This window comes from Chionomys nivalis, chromosome 17 (genome assembly GCF_950005125.1).
Source record: "Chionomys nivalis chromosome 17, mChiNiv1.1, whole genome shotgun sequence".
In the NCBI taxonomy this organism is placed as follows: domain Eukaryota; kingdom Metazoa; phylum Chordata; class Mammalia; order Rodentia; family Cricetidae; genus Chionomys; species Chionomys nivalis.
The window spans coordinates 11221196-11243725 of record NC_080102.1 but is presented as its reverse complement, the minus strand read 5'-3'; the positions used below and the strand labels follow the sequence as shown (position 1 = coordinate 11243725).

General features: G+C 32.6%; 1 protein-coding gene across 1 annotated transcript in view; it reads left to right on the top strand.

The window, feature by feature from the left end:
• The window catches only part of Csmd3 (CUB and Sushi multiple domains 3), a 916841-nt gene that overhangs the window by 357089 nt on the left and 537222 nt on the right, over positions 1 to 22530 (top strand). The window contains exons 8-9 of the mRNA XM_057791849.1: positions 1082 to 1159; positions 7434 to 7521. Of these exons, the coding sequence (XP_057647832.1) occupies positions 1082 to 1159; positions 7434 to 7521 (166 nt within the window). The remainder of the gene's footprint in view (positions 1 to 1081; positions 1160 to 7433; positions 7522 to 22530) is intronic.

Below are 22530 nucleotides of genomic sequence, written 5' to 3'. Positions count from 1 at the left end.
AAACAAGACTATGTTTACATTAGTAGATTTCTGGATATCAGCAATCAGTCTATAAAAATCCATAGCAAGTGTAATATATTATGTAATGTCTAAAAGAAACTTTTGGATTGTGCATGGCTAGTGAGTAGAGTTCCTAACCACATAGCCGAAGTTTTTAGTTTGGAAATGGAAAAAAAAAGCAAGTACTGGATTTTGTTGCTGACAGTCATACCCATGGTATATCATGCGTGCATACACAAACAGGCATCTGCACACATGCACCCATATGCAAATCCCAAAATACATGCAACAATTCTTAAATTAAGAGATGAAAATTTCTCTTCATGGAAATTAACTTTAAAATATTTTATGACATTTCTTCGTCTTAAAGCACTTCTTTTAGACTATTAATTTAATTTATGTATTTTTGTATTCATTAATGGTTATATCTATTTTAAGATGAATAATCTAGTAGCACTCTGAAGAAAAAATTCCACCTCTTATTATCAGTTTTAACAGAATGGCTTTAAGGTACCAAACAGCAATAATATATGAAACACCTGTAATTTATTCTCATACATTTGGATCTATTTGGTCTGGTTTCAGTCATAATATAAAGAACAATAATAATTTGTGAAAATTATTGCCAGATATATCAAATATAATTCTTCCAATATTATTACTTTCATAATAATTCAAAATTCTTGGTAATTCAATTAAAAATAATAAAGATCATGATACAATTTTCATTCTTCTGATAACCCCAACACTATTGCTTAATTTATCTAGTAAAACTTAATGAAATCAAGCAGCTAACAGTGGACAATCAAGGTTATGCATTTATTCTAAAATTTTAATCATTCTAAAGAAATAGATACATTTGTATCAGTTTACTCCCTATATAGTATTTGGAATGTTACAATGTTTAATGTTATTAGTACCATTTTTATTTCTCAACTTCCTCCGAGTGCCATCAATCAAGCTTAAGAGAGTAGGTTTTTTTTTAACTTACATTATTCCATGCTAACCAAATTTGTTAACTTGAATTTCATTTTCAAAACTGTATTTCCTGATACATGTTTTTGTTTGTTTTCTTAACTAGTGAAAAAGGCCATAGATTTTAAATCTAGAGGATTTAAGTTGTTTCCAGGGAAAGACAACAGCAACAAGTTTTCTCTCTGTGAGTGCAACTCCTTTTCGTTACCTTCTCTAGTGGGAGAGTGAAGTCTGTGGTGTCTGTGGCGTCTGTGTGTGCATATCTAAGTGTCTGTGCATTGACAAAATAACTGCTTTAATGCTTGTATAACATGCATGATGGTTATCCAATATTCTCTTGTATTTAAATATGTACAAGTTTAGTTGTAATTTATAAAACTCATATTTTTCCACTTAAACTAATTAATATATGAAAAGATACTGTGGTTTTGTGTGGTCATAATAATTTTTATTTTTGTCATATGAAGACAAATGTAATTAATTACTTATGTTGTCGGGGTTTCTTTTTTTAGCAATGCTTATTTGGATATGTCTCAATTAATACAGACATAGCTTAAGGAACAATGCAAACAGGAATTTCCCTTTAAAAATATTATTATTTTTAGATTACTTATTCAAACAAAAACCCCACAATGTTTTCTAAGGAAATTTATTTATAATTATTTACTAATTTTAAAATATCATTAGATGGCCTAAAATAAACATTTTTTTTCCCACACAGCTGGGTCTTGTTGTCTGATGCTCTCAATCTGTTTGAAATAAGTCACCAATAAAAAAAATCTATGCTAAGGTAAACATAAAGGAATAGTTTTCAAAAGAGTTGTACATTCTTGCCACAACATGGAACAGCAATTGATAGAAATTTTCTACGTTATTATGATACATATAGTCTTTGAAGGAAAACTGTATATAATACCTATATCTTTATTCTAAAAATTTATGGAAAGTTGGCAGTATTGATTGCTAAGTATGCATATATTTTCACTTATTCTTGAACAAAACACACTTTAATTAAATTTATCTCAAATCCAAAAAAACTAACTAAACAGCTTTGTAACTAATTCTTTAGCAAAATTCATTACTGTTTTTCATAAATAGTTTGCTTATATTTTTAGTAGTATATATAAATAATAAATTACCAGTTGAATTATTGTGTCAACTTTTAGGATACCATTGTATATTCTTTATGTTATTAATGTAGATTATTAGATGAACCTTAAGGTAATTTGGACATTTTACTAGCTATATTTGAGAATACAAAATTGACATCTGCTGACTTTGAAAGCTAAACTATAGATACTTTCAAAATAATCAGCTTACAAGTATGAATTTTTATGTATTTTGGGTTAAAAACATAATTGTTCAAAAATTTTAACCAATGTTCAAGTACATAATGCTAAAATAAATTTTATATATTAACTATTTGCTATAGTTCAAAAGAAAATTCATATTCCTATAACTTAAAAAATGCATGTGTATTATGATTTGCAAAAACATATTAAGCTTGATAATTCCAGATATCTGACTTGATCACAGCTATATGACAAGAGAAATGCATGTTCTCATAAATATATATGAGATATACTATAGTTTTTCTCTAAAGCTTTGGTTCTCTGTGTTTTATTTGGAATTTTAAGGAGAACAACAAGCCTCATACTCAGTCACTTTTTTCTCATTTTGTCTGTACAAATGTCACTCCATACTTCCTATGTTTTAAGTTTCCAATTGGCCTGAACAATTCAGTTTATGTATAGTAAATGTCAGGTTATTATCTGGTATATGGAATTGGTTATTTTTGCTGGTATAACACATTAATGTAATAAATATTTTATCATTTTAGAGATCCATATATACAAACATGTTAGAATTTTTCAATGTTTCTTTTACCTGAAAATATGTTAGTATTTAATTTTAATATCATTGAGCCAAAGATTAAAACAAGCATAAATTGTGAATAAATTGCAACATAAAGTTAAGACAAGCTTTTAATTCAAACAGTATGCATAAAATACTATGTTTTTAATATGAATAATCCCTACATAGGTTCAAAACAAGTTACATGTGGAAAAAGTTTTATGAATGCAAAATAGCAATGCACTATTACTTAAATTTTATTTTACTTCAACTTATTTTTCCAACATTGAAAAATGTGTTTGAAAACTGTATTATCTCATTGATGACATTCACAAAGCATATCAATTTTATTTTAATCATCAATGCCTATTTTCAAGACAGCATTTAAATTTAACACTTGTACTTTATCCACTCCAATGCAAAATAATATTAAACATCCTGTATTATTATTGACTAACCATCCTTTGACTAAAAATAAAACTTGAAGGTCTAACTCTTGAAGTTGAAAAGAATCAGTTGTTTGGGCAGCACTGAATATCAGCATATCTGGCATAAAACACACAATTACCAAATACCCGGCATCCCAGCATCTTTAACTGATATAGCCCAACTCTGTGTTCATTAAGTTCCAGTGTTCAGTCTGGCACATTCTGTCTTGAAAACTAAGTCAAAGATTATTCTCCTTTAATTGTCCCATCTACTTTCTTTCTTCAAAGGAAAAGGTTGACTATCTAGGCTCCAAATTCATTGGTTTTCTAAGAAAAATTTTAATAATCCAATTTATAAAAATCTTGATAATCCAATTTTCATATTGCTCCACTTGGTAACTCATTGATTTGTTCAGTAGGATCCTCTGGCAAGTAACAGAGTTATAAAGAAATTGAGACTTCCATACGATCATGCTTTTATTTCCCATATCAAATTCTGTTCCCAGTCATTCATGAATCATTTACTCCACAGTGGCCCTGCTGTGTTCTGCTAGAATCATACAATAAACGGATGGGTAAAATTCAGTCACAATCCTCAAGGACCCATCATTTACACAAGAAACTAAATGAAACAAAGAGCAATTGTTTAAAGGCTATTAAGTGCTCCCATTCAAAAATAACACAACATTGTTGATAGTTTGGTGCTTAATATCTGAAAAAATTCCAAAGCAGTTTATTTTTAAAATTAAAATAGAAACTAAACAAAAGTCATACAGAATAGAAATAATAAGGTAATCAAAAGGAAGAGATCATATGGAGATTCATTTAAATCAGAATCTACCTATTTTTATTTTTAGACAAGAAACTCCTATTAACAATAAAAAATCTATTTAGAGGTTCAGAAGACATTTTAAGTTAGAGTGTATATAAAGTAACTAAAATGTATGGGTTTTAAAAGTACATTTTAACTCATACATAATAAATACTTTTTTTCACTATGAAAATAATAAACTTTTAAGATCATTGTTCCGCTGTTTGTGCAAAAACAATTCTCAATTAACAGTGTTAATGATGAAAGTATACTTAAAGTTTTGTGTTAAAAGGTTTTCCCATCAAGGATGTACTCTCAGAAATCAAGATTCTACTGTAAAAATACTTATGTCCATACCATGCTGCAAGTTACTATGGAGACTACATGTGATGAAGAAAATTTAGTTGGCCAATGGTTTCAAAGGCATTAGGCACTGAAAGCAGTTGATTGAATGAATAATCATTTCATTTGAAGATCTTGTTGCTATTTAAGTCTGGGAAATACTAAAATTTCTATATACTTGCAATAATGAATTAGCATATAAAGGTATATACACAAAAATGTCATTCAAAACTTTGAACTTAGTATACTATATCTTCTTTTTAAGATACAATGTGGGATAGTTTGAATTTTAAATAATATACATAATAGATATGTCATTATAAGTTTTCTAGACACTAATATTAATTAATATCATTGAATACATTTCTTAAACTATCCATCATCAGGCTGCTCGCCTACAGGAGGTTATTTTTATAATAATGGTAGTTAGGTGAAAGGTTATTTGGAGGATCAAATTAATATACAAAGTGTCTAAAATGATTCCTGACATTGTACAGTGTAAATAAGTATTATTTATATTTATATAAAATGCTACAGTTTTGCATTTGAGGCAATGTTAGTGGGTGAGTTGAAAAGGGAAATTTTCCTCATCTTCTAACTATGACCTAACAAGCAAGTTGTATATTATAACATGCTATGTATTACACTATAGGCTGGTTAAACCTAGATCATGCTACCCTGTATAACTTATACATAGTTTTAGAAGTGACAGATTAATATCATTCTAGAGAAAAGCCTTCCAAGAGTCAAGAAAGACATTACAATGAAATTTCTCACTCATTGAAAAGAGGGTATGAGGATGTGTTGATATTGAAACTAACAGAGCCTATGTATTGAAAAATTATTAACTTAGCTTTTACTAATATCTTCAAATAAAAAAAATTTACGATTTTACAAAGGTTATAAACTTAAGTACAGATTATAAAAGGAAAATGAAATCCCCAATTTAATATCTGACAATTTTTTAAATTCTTTAAAGTGGTATCTAAATAAAATATTTTCAGTTATGTAAGAAGTAGGCTTAGGGTAGCAACGTAAGAATACGTGATTATCTTTTGAAATAAAAAAGCCAGAATTTTGTATTAGATCTTCCTTAAAGTTTTGATACCAAAAAAAAAAATGTGTGGAGACATTAAGAAAACTCTACCCATCTGTGAAGGTATTATATTCTGACAGAAATGATCTGTATTCAGTAACACATACATATTGATGACTAGTGAGAAATAAGTTTGACTTAGTATGCTATCTAAAGCCCTTGAAGATATTAAAAATAATAAAATATATTTTAGAAACTTTACCAATTATTTTACACTCACATTAGACCATATTATTATCACAGAAGTATAAGGATTATTAGCTTGCTTCCGAGCAGCAATAAATACCAACAGAAACTTTGGAGACTGACTTGTTGAAGTCTTCTTAAGAATCTTCATACAGATGAAAGATTCATATACAGAATTGATAAGAAGTGTGGTAATGTTTCAAACAGTGAAAAATACATAGTGACTATCTCAGGGTGAACAACTTAGAAGTAGCCCACTATAGGTGAATCAGTTACCCAAGACTACAGCCCAGAAAACACTCAGAAATGTTAAAGAGGCATTAAACAGCAGTTTGAGAAAATAAGGACATAAAAAATGCCACATAAAATGAATCTATGAGCAGGTAATAGAGTTGGCAAGAACTAATTTGTTCATGATATTTATGAAAGTCGTTTATGAATGATCTGAGAAGCTCTACCATTTTGTGTCTATCTGAGAAAATGATGACTTTACAGTAGACACAACTGTGAGAAATCACCTGTGAGCTCTCTGCCTGGTTGTTGCATCAGTTTAAAAGCAATGATGGATTTGGACTAGAAAAATTAAGCTGAATTCCAGCAACTGTCAGGTTTGATTTTACATTAGAATTACTTCAGCTGTTCTTTAAAGCAGTCAAAACATGTTGACAAATGATGTTGTCTAGAAAGCAGTGCCCAGGTAGGGTAGAAATGGACACCATTACTCTTCATAAAGGATCCTCAGGTGATCCCACTCTACAATGTAAAACTAGAGCCATTGTAGGCTCTGTTCTTTTTCTCTTTGGAGCCCCATTCTTTTCTTAAAAGGAGACAGGTGAACTTGCAGGTTGATATTATAAAACAACTTCATTCAGATATTCTAGAATTGATAAGCATGAGTTTAAGGCCAGTATTATGTTCAGTAATTGCAAGGCCAGTCTGCATCATATAATTAGATCCTGTTTCAGTATGAATAGATTTGTACATCCGTATGTAGATATATACCCAAACAGGCATAAATAAACTTTTATATAATAAATTTTAATTATTCAATGTGATTACAATTGCTTCACTGAAAAATATTAACTAACCATTGACTGGAATTATCTTTAAAAAACTGTGAAAATATGCAAAAGAGTTAAATTCAAATGTTAAAGAAACAGCATGAAGTTAAACCCATCATTTTGTTTTCCAACCTTGTCAAAATACAATAAATCACAATAATTTACAGCATTATTTTCTTACACTGCTGTTACCAAACCAAAATTCTTTGTTATGCAAAAGTGTTAGTAACAAATGTTTATAGGGAGAGAGAGAGAGAGAGAGAGAGAGAGAGAGAGAGAGAGAGAGAGAGATAGACTGTTTTTAATTACAAGTTTAAAAGTAATGGAGACTCAGGAGACATAGTCAAAGGAGCTAATCACTCTACTGATGATAATTTATGGAAACAACAGCACTGCATCCTTAGGTTTTTAAAATGTAAATTTTGTTAAAATTAAAGTAATTAATATTTATGTGTTAATATACAGAATAGTATATATCTTTGAAGACAGCCATAAAAACTATTTTCTGATATGTCATTAAATAGAAAAAATATCTTTGTCACTTCTTTCTGAAATGACATTTTGACTTTAGGTACTCAGAAAAATGTTCAAAAGTACATTTCTGTAGATTTCAATATTATTAATCACCGAGTTTCTAACCGTACAAATTGTCTATTTTTGTTTGTTTTCTCCTGTTACAGTAAATGAGGGAGGTATTAAAACAGCTTCCAACTTATGTCCTGATCCTGGAGAACCAGAAAACGGAAAGAGAATTGGATCAGATTTTAGGTAATATTTTAAATTATTTTTTATCTATCTTCTTAATTCTTTTATTCTAATTATTGAACTGTGGGTTTGTGAACTCAAACTATGTAAGCTAAATCTATAGATATGTTACTGTTAATTATATTTGAGTGTTTAAAAATGACAAGTTAAATAATACAAAATGACAAGAGTTTCTTGGAGTTGACATGATTAATTTTTGTCATGAAATGAATGAAAAATTTTAGATATCCATTTGCACTTATATACTTTAAAAAGTTGTATGAATCTGAATAAATCATTTAGTCTTTTTCACTTCCTCCTCTGTAATATGCAAATCAGACCACCCTGCAAGTACTAGGACCTGGATAATAAAGATTCAGATATAAAGTGTGCTTGTAACCTTAGGGCTGAGGAACAGAAGAAGGAGGATATCAACACTCATGGTGAATTTTCAGTGCGGTGTTCTATGTGATAATAGCCAGCAAATATTTTGAGAACACTTGATTATATTTCTCAAAATAAAATAACTCAGATCTTTAAGTATATTGTCTAATTTAATCTATAATTAAATTTACTAACAACTAAAACTGATTACAACTTATTCTCAAAACTGATAATCTATATAACTAACAAAATTATAATCTTTAGTAACATAGAAGTCAGAAGAATAAGGAGAAAATCTAATAGTTTAATTTGGCATTGCACATTTCAATTGTCTCAGAAACAAGAAAATAAAAAGTTTATAACAAACATAATCAAAATTTAAGTGTATTGGGGAGTAATCTAATCTATGAAGAATATTAGAAGGGTTGCTGAGATGGCCATTATGGATAAAGTACTTGCATGCAAGTATTAGGACCTGGATAATAAAGATTCATATATAAAGTGTGCTTGTAACCTTAGGGCTGAGGAACAGAAGAAGGAGGATATCAACACTCACTGGCTGGCCAGAATGACAGAAACAGTCTACTCAGGTTCAGTGAGTGACCCTGGTTCAAAAGGTCAGGTAGAGAGGTATTTCAAGGTTGCTATTTTTAGGGCTAGCTGCAACAAAAATTGAATTCAATGGTATTTTTGTAAACTTGTTTGGTACTCATTGACTTATTTGTCTTTTGCTTGTTTATTTTTATTTACATTTCTTTGTATATTGGGTATCTATGTTTTGTTTTTATTTGTTTTGTAAAGGTAGAGAAAGAACATAAAGTTGGATGGAGAGGGAAGTGTGGAGGATCTGAAAGGAATTGAAGTAAAGAAATAACATGATCAAAACATATTGCATAAATTATTTTATAATAAAAAATAAGGAGAAATTATAGGAATATGTCTGATGTTAACCTTTGCTCTTCACAAACACACACACACAAACACACACACACTTGAATTCCCACATTATAAATAGTTGGTACCACATAGATTATATGTATGGAGACCTGTGGCACAATGCAAGATACCCACCACCTTCATTGGTGACTACTAAACTACATGAAGCTTTCTGCTCATGATTTTTGAGCAGCCATTGGAATGAGACAACCCCTAAGATAGGAAAGAGAAGGATGTCTGCACAATGGGTGTGAAGGGACATGTCTACATTCAGGACAGAAGGATCTCTCTTGTTGAACAACATGAGTGTTGTTGATGAGGTTTTTTTCATTGGAAAAACAGTTTGAAAATACTTTTAAACATGTAGAAGAGTGAAAACACACTTCAGATAGCTCACATATTTGAGACATCAAGTAGCTCAAAGCAACGGAGTAATGAGGCAATTACATTTTCACTAGAAAATCAAGGCAATTTTATTTTTATAAATGCTAAGATTTAAGGAATTATACAGAACAGATCAATGGTATGTGAGAGGATATTAAAAAGAATATCAGCTTACAATGAATATCATCTAAGTGCAGAGAGAGATTACAAATTACATCCAACTGCAGAGAGAGATACTAGTTAACATTACAAGATTCATTAGCTGTCTTGACATAACCGGCATCACCTTGGGAGAGTGTCTCATGGAGGGATGGTCTAGACTGCATTGGTCTGTGAATGGTTGACTTGACTGCCATTCAGGATGTGAAAAATGTCCAGATTGAAAGTGAGCGGTACCATTCCTTACCTTCAGGACTTAGACATTATAAATGTAGCAAAAACTAGCTGAGTGTCTACCATGCATCTGTGCTTTTCTTTCTGCTTTAGACTGTGGACGTTACTTAACTAGCTGTTTCAAGTTCTTGTCATACTGACTTCCCAGCAGCTATGGACTATAACCTCAAAGTTTTAACTTCACTTTTCCCATTAAGTACCATCCATGGTAATTTATTATGGCAACAGAAAAGAAACTGGATCAAAATTATTCAGAGGTATCAGAAAGAGATACATATACATTAAAGATTGAGAGGCTGTGTAATGTAAAGACAAATGATTCCATATTTATTTTTTCTGAAAATGCTTGATCAAGCAAAGCCAGTAAACAAAATATGTGCATATAAAGAAGGCATGGATGGGGTGATATTTGAGGCAGAGAGGAAAATGGTAAATATCTACTATCGTGGGGAAAGAGCAAACATGATGCTAAAATGTTACTCTAGGGAACAATTTTTAGTGCCCTTTGGAGATTGAGGATAATGACTGCTTGTTATATAATTTCTATCTAGCATTACTGAATGACCCAAGCCCAACTGTAAAAGGGACTGTTAAAAAGCATGCAAAAATTTACTGTTTGGCAAATTGCTAGTAATTGTTTCATGCATATGGATTGGAATTATAAGTTTGAGGCACCGAAATCCTCAAATATATGCTCAAATTGGAAGATCTTTAACGAGACTTCATTGAGATATCTCCCATGGCCATTTTTAACAACAGCATTCTGCCCGTTTAGAAAGCATCAATCGAAGAATGCATAGATTTGTCCAAGAGACACAAAGACTTTGTTTCAAAACTATAAATTGTATTCATTATAATGGGTAGTATGAGAATCACCCCAAAATAATAAGCAAAAAGCTAATAAAGATATAAAGTATCTTTAAAAGATTAAGATAGGTATATGTAGGGGCTGGAGAGATAGTTCAGTCGTTAAGAGCATTGCCTGCTCTTCCAAAGGTCCTGAGTTCAATTCTCAGCAACCACATGGTGGCTCACAACCATCTGAAATGGATCTGATGCCCTCTTCTGGCCTGCAGGCAGACACACAGGCAGAATATTGTATACATAATAAATAAATATTTAAAAAACCGATAGGTATATCTTCAGATAACTCTTTTTTCCTTTGTCATTATTATCCTCCCTAAAAACATTCGGTATTCTTATACCCTTGCTGTGTCAAGATAGAACTGAATGGTGGCTTTCAAATGAATCACCATCTGCATCTAGAGATGCCAGACTGGTTGCAGGATTGACCTAACAATGTGCCTCATAAATATTAAAATCCCATGACAAGTTTCCCTGGTGTTCTCTACCCAGATTAAATTTAAATTTTTGATTAAAAATTAAAAATCATAAATGCATGTTCTATGAAACAACAACAAATAAAATATTATATTGAATTTCATTTTAAAAACACTGCTAATTGGAGGAAAATAGACACTAAAGATTGGGAGAAAATATTTTCCGATCTGCGTGAGGAATAGTGTCCAAACTGCACAGGTAGAAAAATGAAGCAAAATGTTTAAAGCAGAAGCTGCACCACAGCTCTGTTCCTTAATAGGTAGCACACACAGCTGAACAGGGAGATGTAGGCACATATTGTTTCATTAACACATATTATATATAGTCTTTCTCTAGGTGTGAACATTGATCACAACTGGAAATATTATTTTCAAATTCTTCCAGAGTAGCAATAAGCTCTGAAAAGCAGGATGTCAGAAAGTTAAAAACTTCCCATACTAAGAAATAATGGAATTTTTTGAAGAACAAAAAGAGTCTTCCTCTCCTGTTCCGTGGCCACACCCTCATAGGCAACCTTCCCGTGTCTACAGAACTTACTGCTCTTTGAGGTTCTCATACCTCTCCCCCAAGAACAGGCTTTGCCATATTTTTTCTTCCACAATGCCAGGTACACATAGATGCTCGTTGATAAATTACACCAGCGAAACTTGTGCACATCCTTCTTTTAAACATTTTCTCAATTTGAGTGTACAAGTTGCCTCAAGAGATTTCTAATTGTAGCATTACTTGTTCCTTGATCAATTATTTGTACTTTGAAAATTATGCTATACAGTTTGCCTCAGTGTTTCAGTTCTGATTTTTCTATTATGAGAAGATCTGCTGCCCTAATGCCTTTGTGTGTTGTCCTAGACGTTCATTGTCTCATGTAATCAAAGACTTTCTTCTGAAAATTTTTTTTTTAGATCAGTTGTTTCCTGGTTCTTCACTCCTCAATTACTGTCTATATTTTATTATAATATTAAGTATATCTTCTCTGTCTCTGAGAAAATTTTTGATTGTACAATATGGAGAATCAGTCAAGATCATAAAGGTTGAATACGTTTATAGAACTAATTTGGTTAAACAGCAAAAGTGCATCATCAGCAATTTTCTATTGGTTCATTTGATTCTGTGACTGGATGACCTGAAACTCATTATTAAACTAAATGACTTACAGCAGATGTTGAAAAGCAGTTATGCTTATATGCACATAATCAATATACTTGTAAGCTCTGAAGCAATCTATAGGGAAATCTTAGAAATGTGAAGTATCTTACTGGGTCTCATCTACTTAGCATTTCTGTTCTGATCTCCAAGGTAAGACCCTGGCAGCTGGGTTTTGAAGTCGTCAAAGCTATTTTTCTAATTTGAAATGTCCATGGATCATCGCAGAATTTGAAGTAGAAAAAGGCTGCCAAAGAAATATAAAAGCTGGCGGAGTAGTCTATGCTGAAACATAAATTAAAAATTTAAATGTCTCTTAAAATTACAACCGTCTGTGAATTCCCAGTTAGTGGGATCCTTAGTTTTCACGGATTCCTGCAAAAAAGACTTTATATGACACCTTCTTGTCAAAAGCAGAGGAAAGTATGGAAGATGGGAAATTTAAAGATGCACAAGTGATGTTGCCAGATGACCATTTTCTTCTCTCTGAGAGTGAAGACGTTGCTAGTTACAGGTTTGCATGTTGATTAGATCACGCAGGCAATGACGGATGGCTCGGAAAGTGAGCATTGCTCTTGAGGTTATATTAGGGCCTGTCAGGATGGAAAACTGTAATAATGCAAATGCACCATACTTTTCAATGTGGACGTGTCTCCCAGTCTTGCAATGGGCTTTCTAAGCATGCTAATATATTCATAATTTTACTTTAGTAATTTCAAAGAAATCATCTACAATAGAAACTTCCTGAGGCATTCATTCTTCCCCCAATTCCTAGTAAATTTCCTGAGGAATAGATGCTACTGAGGAATAGATCGGGCTTTCCACGATCACCACAGAACATCATTTCATAATCGCCAGTTATTTTTATATACTAATCTCAATCTTTTCTGAACCAACATTCACAATTCTATTTTGTACTCCCATGACTTTAAAAATTGTTTTATCTAAGACATGTCAAACTGTCATATTTGCATTTTTTGAGCTCTCCTCCTCAAGATTTCCTCACATTAGTGGCAACGCACAGTTTCCCAACTGTGCAATTTCAGTCTCCAAAGCAAGAGGCATTCAGTTACAGATTTAGGGAACTTGACCCCTGTCAACACAGGATTCACAGCTTAGCTACTGAATAGAACTTCAGACATAGCCAATTTATGGACAAGTGTTGGGTTAATAATGGAATTTAAATGGAAGATTATGCATTGGGGGTTGGAAACAAAGATGCTCTTGGAAGAAAAGACAAAACTGGGAGTATGGATGTGGACATCTCAAAAGGAGGGCTGAATCAGAGCTGGTTGTTTTGACAATGATCTTATGTAGGATTTCTTGAGGTTTGAAGTTATTCTCTTCAAAGGGTTTCTATGGATTTAGTAAGATCACTGTGTGTTTTCTGTGGGCATCTGGCAGGATTAAAGATGATAGGGAAAAAAAGCCTAGGCCAGAGGATACAGGGAGATGAGATATTGTTCCCGTAAATGGTTTTGGTTGAGGTTCTCAGAGGATGTCTGGTGTAAGGATAAGTCTTTATCCAAGATTATATGCATGCATACCACATGCATTCTCATTTCTATTTTAACATAAAATATCTATACATAAAGTAATATTAACTCAATTCCAGGTGCCTATGCAACAATTATTAAAACTGTGCCAAAATTTCTCTTCCACTGTCCTGTCAATCAGACTGCAGGAGAAGCAACTTCTTTCCCTTCCCATATTCTCTAATGTCTCTGTCATTACCCTGCCTCACTTGAACTTCTATCTTCAGAACTGTAGTTTTCTTCCGTGTCTTTACCTAGGACATCTACCAGGACTGAAGAACCTTATGAATCCTCATTCAATTGTTTCTCTGCAGTCTTAACCTTTTCTAATTCTTCTGAGCTTTGGATATTTATTTTCAACTTAAAAATAAAATCTGAACTAGTTTTTCTTGTAAAACACATATGTATCACTAAAATGTGTGGTGTTTTGGAGATAGATGAATGTAACATCACTTCCTGTCAATCTTTTGCCTTCACTTTAAGAACTTTTGGTATCTAAAGTTTGGTTTTTTTTTTATTAAAATAGGAAAGACTATTACTAAACTGTACAAGCTGACTTAAAGCATAGGCTATTTAACGCAGTGTCATAAAGTCATTTAGTAAATAACGAACACAAGGCAGCAGTCAGTCAGTATCATCTTCTGATTGTACAATTATTTTCTTAATGACTGCAGATTAAAAAAAATACCTTCATTCTGGCTTTGGTAGGAAGGCTTTTGCCTTGTCTTACTGTATTTTGTTTTGTTCTGTTTGGATGTCATCTCTTTGAGGCTGTAGAAGAAATGGTGGGGGAATTGATTTTGTGAGAAGGACGGGCCTGGGAAGAGTAGAGGAAGCAGAAAACATGATGGAGATAAGAGCAGGATCATCCTCATGCCTCACACTCTGAGCTCAAGAATGACGTCACTTCACAGTTCTATTTTGCTACTAAGAAAACTAGAGTGCTAGAATTTCCCACTTAGTAATTACAAAAGCAAGCTTTGAACCCAGGGCTTATAGCTTTCAGTTTGTTGCTCTTTCTTTTTGCTTATACATTTGCATTTTAGCATTTAAGTTCTTCTTTAAGACACTCTAAACCTAGCCTTCTGGCATTATCTTTTCCAGCACCATATTGTGATATAGAATGCTAAGCATGCCTTATATAAAATTTAAAAAAATAACCTCATTTCAGTTTTGTGCTGTGTATTTCAAAACAATAAATGCAAAAGAAGTTACCATTCCTTAAACTGTCTAGTTTCATATGACATATTTTTCTTCAGAGTTTCTGTGTAGCATACTCTACTTTCTCCATGTAGATAGTCCTGCTATTCTCTAAAAATTATTTCAGTTCTTTAAATGTATTTCTACATCTCTAACATCGTAATTTATGCCCACACTCACTTGTATCATTTGACTCTCAAGTGATTTAGTCATGTTTGTCTTATTTCAACAATAGGTAGCAAATTTATATATTAAAAGAAGATTCATACCATTGTATTATATGCTTGTTACCCAAGCCAATTCATTCTTAAGTGTTTAAGAAAAGCTTTGTACGTGAATTGGACAAACCAAAATCACTGCATCTTCCAGTATTATACTTTAAAACTGAAATGAATAATTTGGACTAGTATTGTCCATATGGAAATATTTTTCAGGACACTTAGGAAAAAAATTCTTAAAGCCCTATCATTTGGGTCTGAAAACCGATGTAATAATATACTCAACATTATTATTCCTTAGGGCTCAAGAATTTCTGCACAATGTTGTCCTATGAAGTTTGTTCGAGCAGAAATGCATCTATTTTAATATATAAAGCTAAAGATAATATAGTCTAAATGGATTTATCTAAAGTCACTGCACTAATGCTGTCTAAGCTGATAGGACTTTGAGAATGTATAACTTAATGAAATCCATAAATTGCATAGGAAGTAGAGGAGGCCTGTGACATGAATAGCGTGCATGCATATCTTTAAGAGCGCACTCTGTAATAAGCACCACTCTCTGTCTGCACTCTTTTTGTTATCACACGGTTTTCTTTGTAGAGAGGAATTGTGAACCATAAACCAGAAAATAATAGAAACTTAATCTGAATAATCTGAGGACACACGCAAAGAAATCATAGTGATGCCCTACTGAAGTACACTTTTAAATATATATTGATAGATATGTTGTTTTATAATGCAGAACACACAAATGTTTTCTTAAAGTGATAAAAGAGGAGCTGAATTAATTTTGACCAAAAGTTTTAGAAAGGTATCTTGCTCTAAGTGTTGAAAATTATTTTCTTTCTTTCTTTCTTTCTTTCTTTCTTTCTTTCTTTCTTTCTTTCTTTCTTCCTTCCTTCCTTCCTTCCTTCCTTCCTTTTTTCTTTCTTTCTTTTTTCTTTCTTTCTTTCTTCTTTTATTTTCTCTTGGTGGTGGTGGTGATCATAAGGATCATAATACAGAAACTAAAAGAAAAAACTTAAAAGCTATAAGGTAAAAATAAATGCCAAAGTTTTATGAGACAATAATACAAAAGAAAAACACCTCAAAAATATCATTGAGCATGGTTTGTATTGTCCATGTACTGCTGGACTTGGAGTCTGCTACTAAATGTGCTTCCTACACCCAGTTGGACTCCAGTGGTAAAATCAGTATTTCGTTCACAAGTCACTGTTAGTTGGAGACAGTTTCTAAATTAGGGATGTGATCTTTGGTCTGCTTCCCTCCTTAGTGCTGGGATCTGATCTTCTTAGACTGGGGTAAGCTCTGTGAATGCTGTGACAACCTTTGTGGAGTCACATGTATGCTAGCCCTAGTGTGTCTAGAAGACCTTGTTTCCTTCATTTCTTCCATTTCTCACTGGCTCTTACACATTTTTGCCTCCTATTCCACAAAGTTTCCTGAGCCATGAGGGGAAGAATTTGATGGTGACATCCCATTTAGGACACTTACTTAGTGTTCCAAAGACTTGCACTCTGCACATTTTCTGGTTATAGGTTTTTGTATCTGTTCCCATCCAAAAAGAAGATTCTCTGATGATAGATGATAGATGGAAAAGACATTGATCTATGAGAAATTCCAAATGCGATTAGTATTCATTTTATTGCTTTAGCGTAACAGTAATATTTAGTTTTCTGCTCGGTCCATGACCTATTAAATCTCAGGTCCTTGGCCACCCAGCATTTTCAGGTATAGTTTGCAATTCATGCACTAGGCTTTAAATCCAATAAGATAGTTCCTAGTCACTCCCACATCATTTTGGACAGGATTCATCATTTTAATGCAAGCTTTCTGAACTCAACAGTGTTATCTTTGCCCTCTTCTGGCTTTCAGGCATACACACAGACAGAATATTGTATACATAATAAATAAATAAATATTAAAAAAACAGTGTTATCTTCTAACACAAAACACTCCAAGTGACCAGGTTGAGAAGAGTTCTCTTTCAAAAATAGGCAAAGACTTCCTCCTTCCTTTTAACATAAAATGTTAAGCCATTGGCCAAAAACAGATTCTTTATTAACCAATGGTAATAAATCATATTCACAACATACATCACCTCCCACGAACCCCCCTTTTCAGTCTAATAAAAAAGAAGGGTTTAAATTTGGCATAGCAAGAATTCAAAATTACAATAACATAGTAAGGTGTTTGCGATATATTTGTTTTGATATACTATGTCAATAAAAACTAGGTTGAGCCATTAAATGCTACAGCTCTTGAAAACTTAGAGAAAATCTAATCATATTGACTCAAAACTTTAGACAGTAAGATATAATATATAAATTAAATATAAAAACATAAATTTATTTTATTGCCTTCTTACAGTAAAGTAGTTTTACAAAGATGTGTTGATTATTTCTGTAATAATTTATTGCTGCATTTATAAACTCACTTTTGGATTTCCCAGTATAATTTATAGGCTACTAAATATGGATTCTATGAGAGTTGCTACCTCTTTTCTGGTGTTATGGAATTATATTCCTCTTCTATGGATTTTCTTTGAAGTTATCTCATTATGTAACCATTAAAGAATTGTTCTCATATTAAAGCATGCCTCAGCAAGCACACTTTCCTAAAGTGTTTCTGTTTCCTTTTGAACAAGCTCAGTCTTGGAGCACAGAGTGTTTTGCTTGTTGAACAATACCTTAAGTACTTCCTATAACAGGATACCCAGGAATAATATCCAGATTGGTTACAATTACGGAGCAGAAAGCAGTAGATTAGACAAGCACAAAAGTGTTTGGGTGCTGAATTGAATCCATTCTCATCTGTTAGCAATAATGGTTTTGTTGACAGAACCTAAGGAAATCATGATAAATGAGTAATAAATACTTGTAAAGGCTAGGATTTATCTACTTTTTTTCTTTCATTTGAGCACAGGACTTGGCAAAAATTTTGACTAATTTAAAGCATTTAAAAATAAGTGCCAGTTGAATTTGGAGTGCTATCACAAAATAAAGTTCTTACTCCAAATAAAACATGATATGGTTTCTAATAAGTCAGATATGAAAGAATCATACAGAAAATACATATGGGACTACTTCAAATAATGTGTTTTACCATGGATGTGAGTCCATGAATGGACATTTATATGTGTTTCTGTCTGTGTAACACACACACACACACACACACATATATAGCCAATTTATATAAACAAATGTGTGTATTTAAATATAAAATGTTACTATAAAATGTTACTCATATGCATATTTTCAGGGGCTACCATTTGACACGAACTTTTTAAATCAAGTTATGACCGATGTATTTTCTAATGAATTGTAGGGTCTTACAAAGGTGATTATAGCAGAGTAGGAACTGTTTTTATAGTGGTTTGGATTGCATAGCATCTTTTGCTCCAGGGGTGTTGAAAATTGCAGGAATACAAAATATAACTCTTTAAAATTTAGTTTTTATTCATTTTTAATATTACTTTATATTCTTAGAACACATAATAGTTATATTTAAAATACCCTATACTTCATTCTAGTAAAGGGAGAAGGTCAGTTTAAGTTTTCTAATGTACATTTACTCATTTGTGAAAGTGCTGGTAGAAATGAATTAAAAGAATTATTTTTCAACAGCATTATCTTGTCATATTCAGGTTTAGTTGGCAATGTTTTCCCCTCTGTGTTTAGAACTTTAATCTATTCAATACAGAAATGTTTTACATAAGCTCTAAGTTTTGCATCAGCATTTATGTCTGGGAATTTCTGCTCGTAAGTTTTATTTTGAAGACTAGACATCTGTGTTAATGTTGAATTCTGCATATGTCAGGAAATCATGAGACCTTTAAATCAACCAAAACACACAGTATCTGGAACAACAACAACCAAAAAAAAAAAAAAAAACCCAAAACTTAAACATCAACCCATCTGAAATAAGTTGCTGATAAGACTGCTTGGTCTCTGAGGATCCTCTCTTTCAATCAATTACCAGCAGCTGCCTTTCCTTTCTTCTTATTCATTTATATCTCACTTAATTGATTTTAAAATAAATAATAGGTTAACTATTTCAGTCAACGTAAATAATTCAAAATTTATACATTTTGAAAATTCTCTCATTCAACTGACAGCCTTTAGGACTTTATTTAACAAGTCACTTTCGAAAAATTAAGTATTTTCTAAAAGATGATGACATTTAAAGTTGGGCAAACATAATTATAATAAATATCCACACTCGTTTTCAAACAGTGTAAATTTTTAGTCTTTATAACGTGTTCAATCATTTGTGATGGAAAGTGACATCATATTAAGTATCCTACTCAAGTGGACGATACTGAATGAGTAGAATCGTCATCTCTTCTGTGATGGCAGAGAAATTATGGTTGGCACATATGATCATCTTTTCAAGAATACTAAATGCTTTCCTATAAATCATTGTTTTCAAAAGCATTATTAAACTTCCATAGTTATAGGTTTTCTTCTAATCTTCAAGATTTTTCCTCTTATATATGAATGATTTAAAAGTTAAATTCCTCTAAATTGTGTCAGAAATGCTTATTCATTAAAAGATCACAAAATCACAATAATATAGTAATAAAAATTACGGAGTAAACTATGTTAATTTATGGGATATTATGTTGGTGCTCTAAGAGTCCAGAAAATGGTTTTGGGTAACCAAGAACTATAGTTGCAAGTGGGTGTAGGTTACTAAACATGGGTACTGAAAAACAAACTTTGGTCCCCTAGCAGCAAACACATGCATCATTAGATACAAAGAATGAACCATTTGATTCTACATTGAACAACTGTGGAAAAGCTTTACTATCAAGTGTAACAGACATTAGAAAACAAGTATTGACAATGACAAAAGAAAAGAATGATGCATTTTGGTTCAGCAATATCAGGACAGTGTCAGGAATACAAAGTAGGTATCTGTCATATGTACAGGAATGCATTAGTTTGATAGATTAACTCCCGCCAAAATGGAGAGAATGGTCGCAATAGCAGAGTTAGACGAGAATGAAACGCTCAGTCCCAAAGAGACCACAACGGAGGTCTTCAGACGACTGTCAAATCAAGAGCTCCCAGATGACTGTAATCTGATTTTAACATAAAAGCAATAAAGAAGTGCCTGAAGTGGGTTAGACATTGTGAGTTCAATAAATGATGCTTCATCTTAAATTTACAGCAGATGAGTTGGGGGTTAGATAGTCTGGCTCTGTGATCTAAAGTGATAACTACTGACCCTCTCCTTTCCACATGGAAACTTCTACGAATGCATTATTTGGAGAAAGAGAGAAATGAAATTGTTACCTCACAGGGAGTAAAAACATAACTCAAAGATATTTTTTGATAAGTTAGCAAAAAAGGTATATTTTATATTTAACAGTTTCCTACATCCAGATAATAAAAATGAACTTACAACACCGTCACATGCACACACGCGCGTGCACACACACACACACAGAATCTCCTATGGCTAAAGATGTTATCATTGATCCATTTTACCAAAAACATTCTGGTTGAAATTAAATACACTCATCTGTGACACATGCAGCGAGCTTTAGCAATCATTGTTAAGTCAATAAGATGCAGTAATTAAACAACTCCTGCAATACATTCCTTTCCTTAATGTTTTATCATTATTGGTCAATTGTCTTCCATCATGTATATGTTACACATCGACTAGACAGTGTAAAGAAAATAGCTTGAGTTATCTTTTAATAGTGATCAAGAAGAGGCCCATGAATAAGCTGACATGAAGAATTGAGAACAAATTAAAACATGAATACATACTGTTTAAGTAAGGGATTTGCTTACTATGAAAAGCAAGACAGTGCTATATGTCCATGCCAAAGCACAGAGTAAGGTTTTTGAAGAAAAATGGATGGAGGAAGTCTGGAAAATTAATTCTAGAATTATCCAGGTTTGGGTCTCTTGGGTAGATATCACAGAATGCCCTTTATTCTGATGAAGACAAAACTAAGATTAAAAGTAAATATATACTTGGTTAAGGGTACTTTTTATGAACAAGATCTCATGAGTAAATTGGGAGCATGGGAATCTTGGGAAAGGGTTTGAGTGGGGAGGGAAAAGGCAGGGAGGTGATCAGAGAAAAATGTAGAGAACAATAAAAAATATAAAGGAATAAAATAATAAACATGGGAAATTAAAGTAAAATGTAACAATGCAATGATTCTCTTGAGAAATTATTTTGGCTTAGATCAGGCTCTGATATGGCAGTTGACAGAAGGTTAGATTCAGCTGTATGAAAAGGCTGTCAGTAGGATTTGTTTAAACTAAGTGGAGGTAAAAATGGAAGAGAAAAATGGGTTCAAGTAGCCATGCGAATTAATGGACATGCTAATCTCCAGATGTAACCATCTGCAAAGCCTGCATGCTCTCCAGCACTATAAAATACCCCATATTCTGTGAGGATGCCACCTATCAGTTAAAGAAGGGTAAACTGAAATGAAAAAAAGTTTGTGACTGGGTTGGTGTTCACATTTCTTAGACTTCAAAGTATCTTGTCTGCACCAAATAAACTAGAACATAGAAATGTGGGTTCAATGTAGGCAGCAGTTCAACTTCATGTTCAATGAGTTGTGTGTGTGTCGTCCATGGTAATACCTCCCCCCCATAAATTTTGGAAAGCAACCACTTATCTTAAAAAATAGCTTGGAATATTTGTGGATTTGCATCTGACCCCCTTGGCCAACAACTCAATTGAATACAAACTGGTTCTGCCACTGGAAGTCTCATTTGGCTAATAAAGATGGCCAGCTGAGACTCAGTAATGCCTATGACTAGGAGTCCTCATTAGGATTACCTTAATAGATTTCAGGAAAATTCCACTGCATGAGAACGACCAAAATGCCTATGAATTTTAAGCATTTCTGCCCACATTCTCCCAGTCTATGATATCTTCCCCCAATATGGTCCCCACTTCCATACCACCCATCTTCAGTTTGCTCTTAATATATATTATTTCCCCCTCCCAGGGAGATGGATACATTCTTCCTAAAGCCCTTCAAGTTGCCTGATGTCTCCGGGTCTGTTGATTGTTCCTTGGTTATCATTTACTTCAAAGTTATTATCCCTTTTAGTGAATACATACCATGTTTATCTTTCTGAGTCTGGTTTACTTCACTCAGGATGATTTATTTCTAGTTCCATCCATTTTCCTACAAATTTTATGGCATCATTTTTAATAACTGACTAATAGTTCACTGTGTAAATATACCTTAGTTTCTTTATCTATTCTTCTTTTGAGGGAGATTTAGGTTGCTTTCAGTTTCTAGCAATTATGACTAAATCCACAATGAAAATGTTTGAGCAAGTGCACTTGTGGTAGGATAAGCTTCCTCTGGCTATATACCCAAGAGTAATAAAAGTGGGTCTTGAAGTAGATTGATATTCGAGTTTCTGAGGAACCTTTATATTGATATCTATAAAAGTTATATAAGTTTCCTCTTTCACCAGCAAAGACTGTGTGATCCTCTTGCTCCA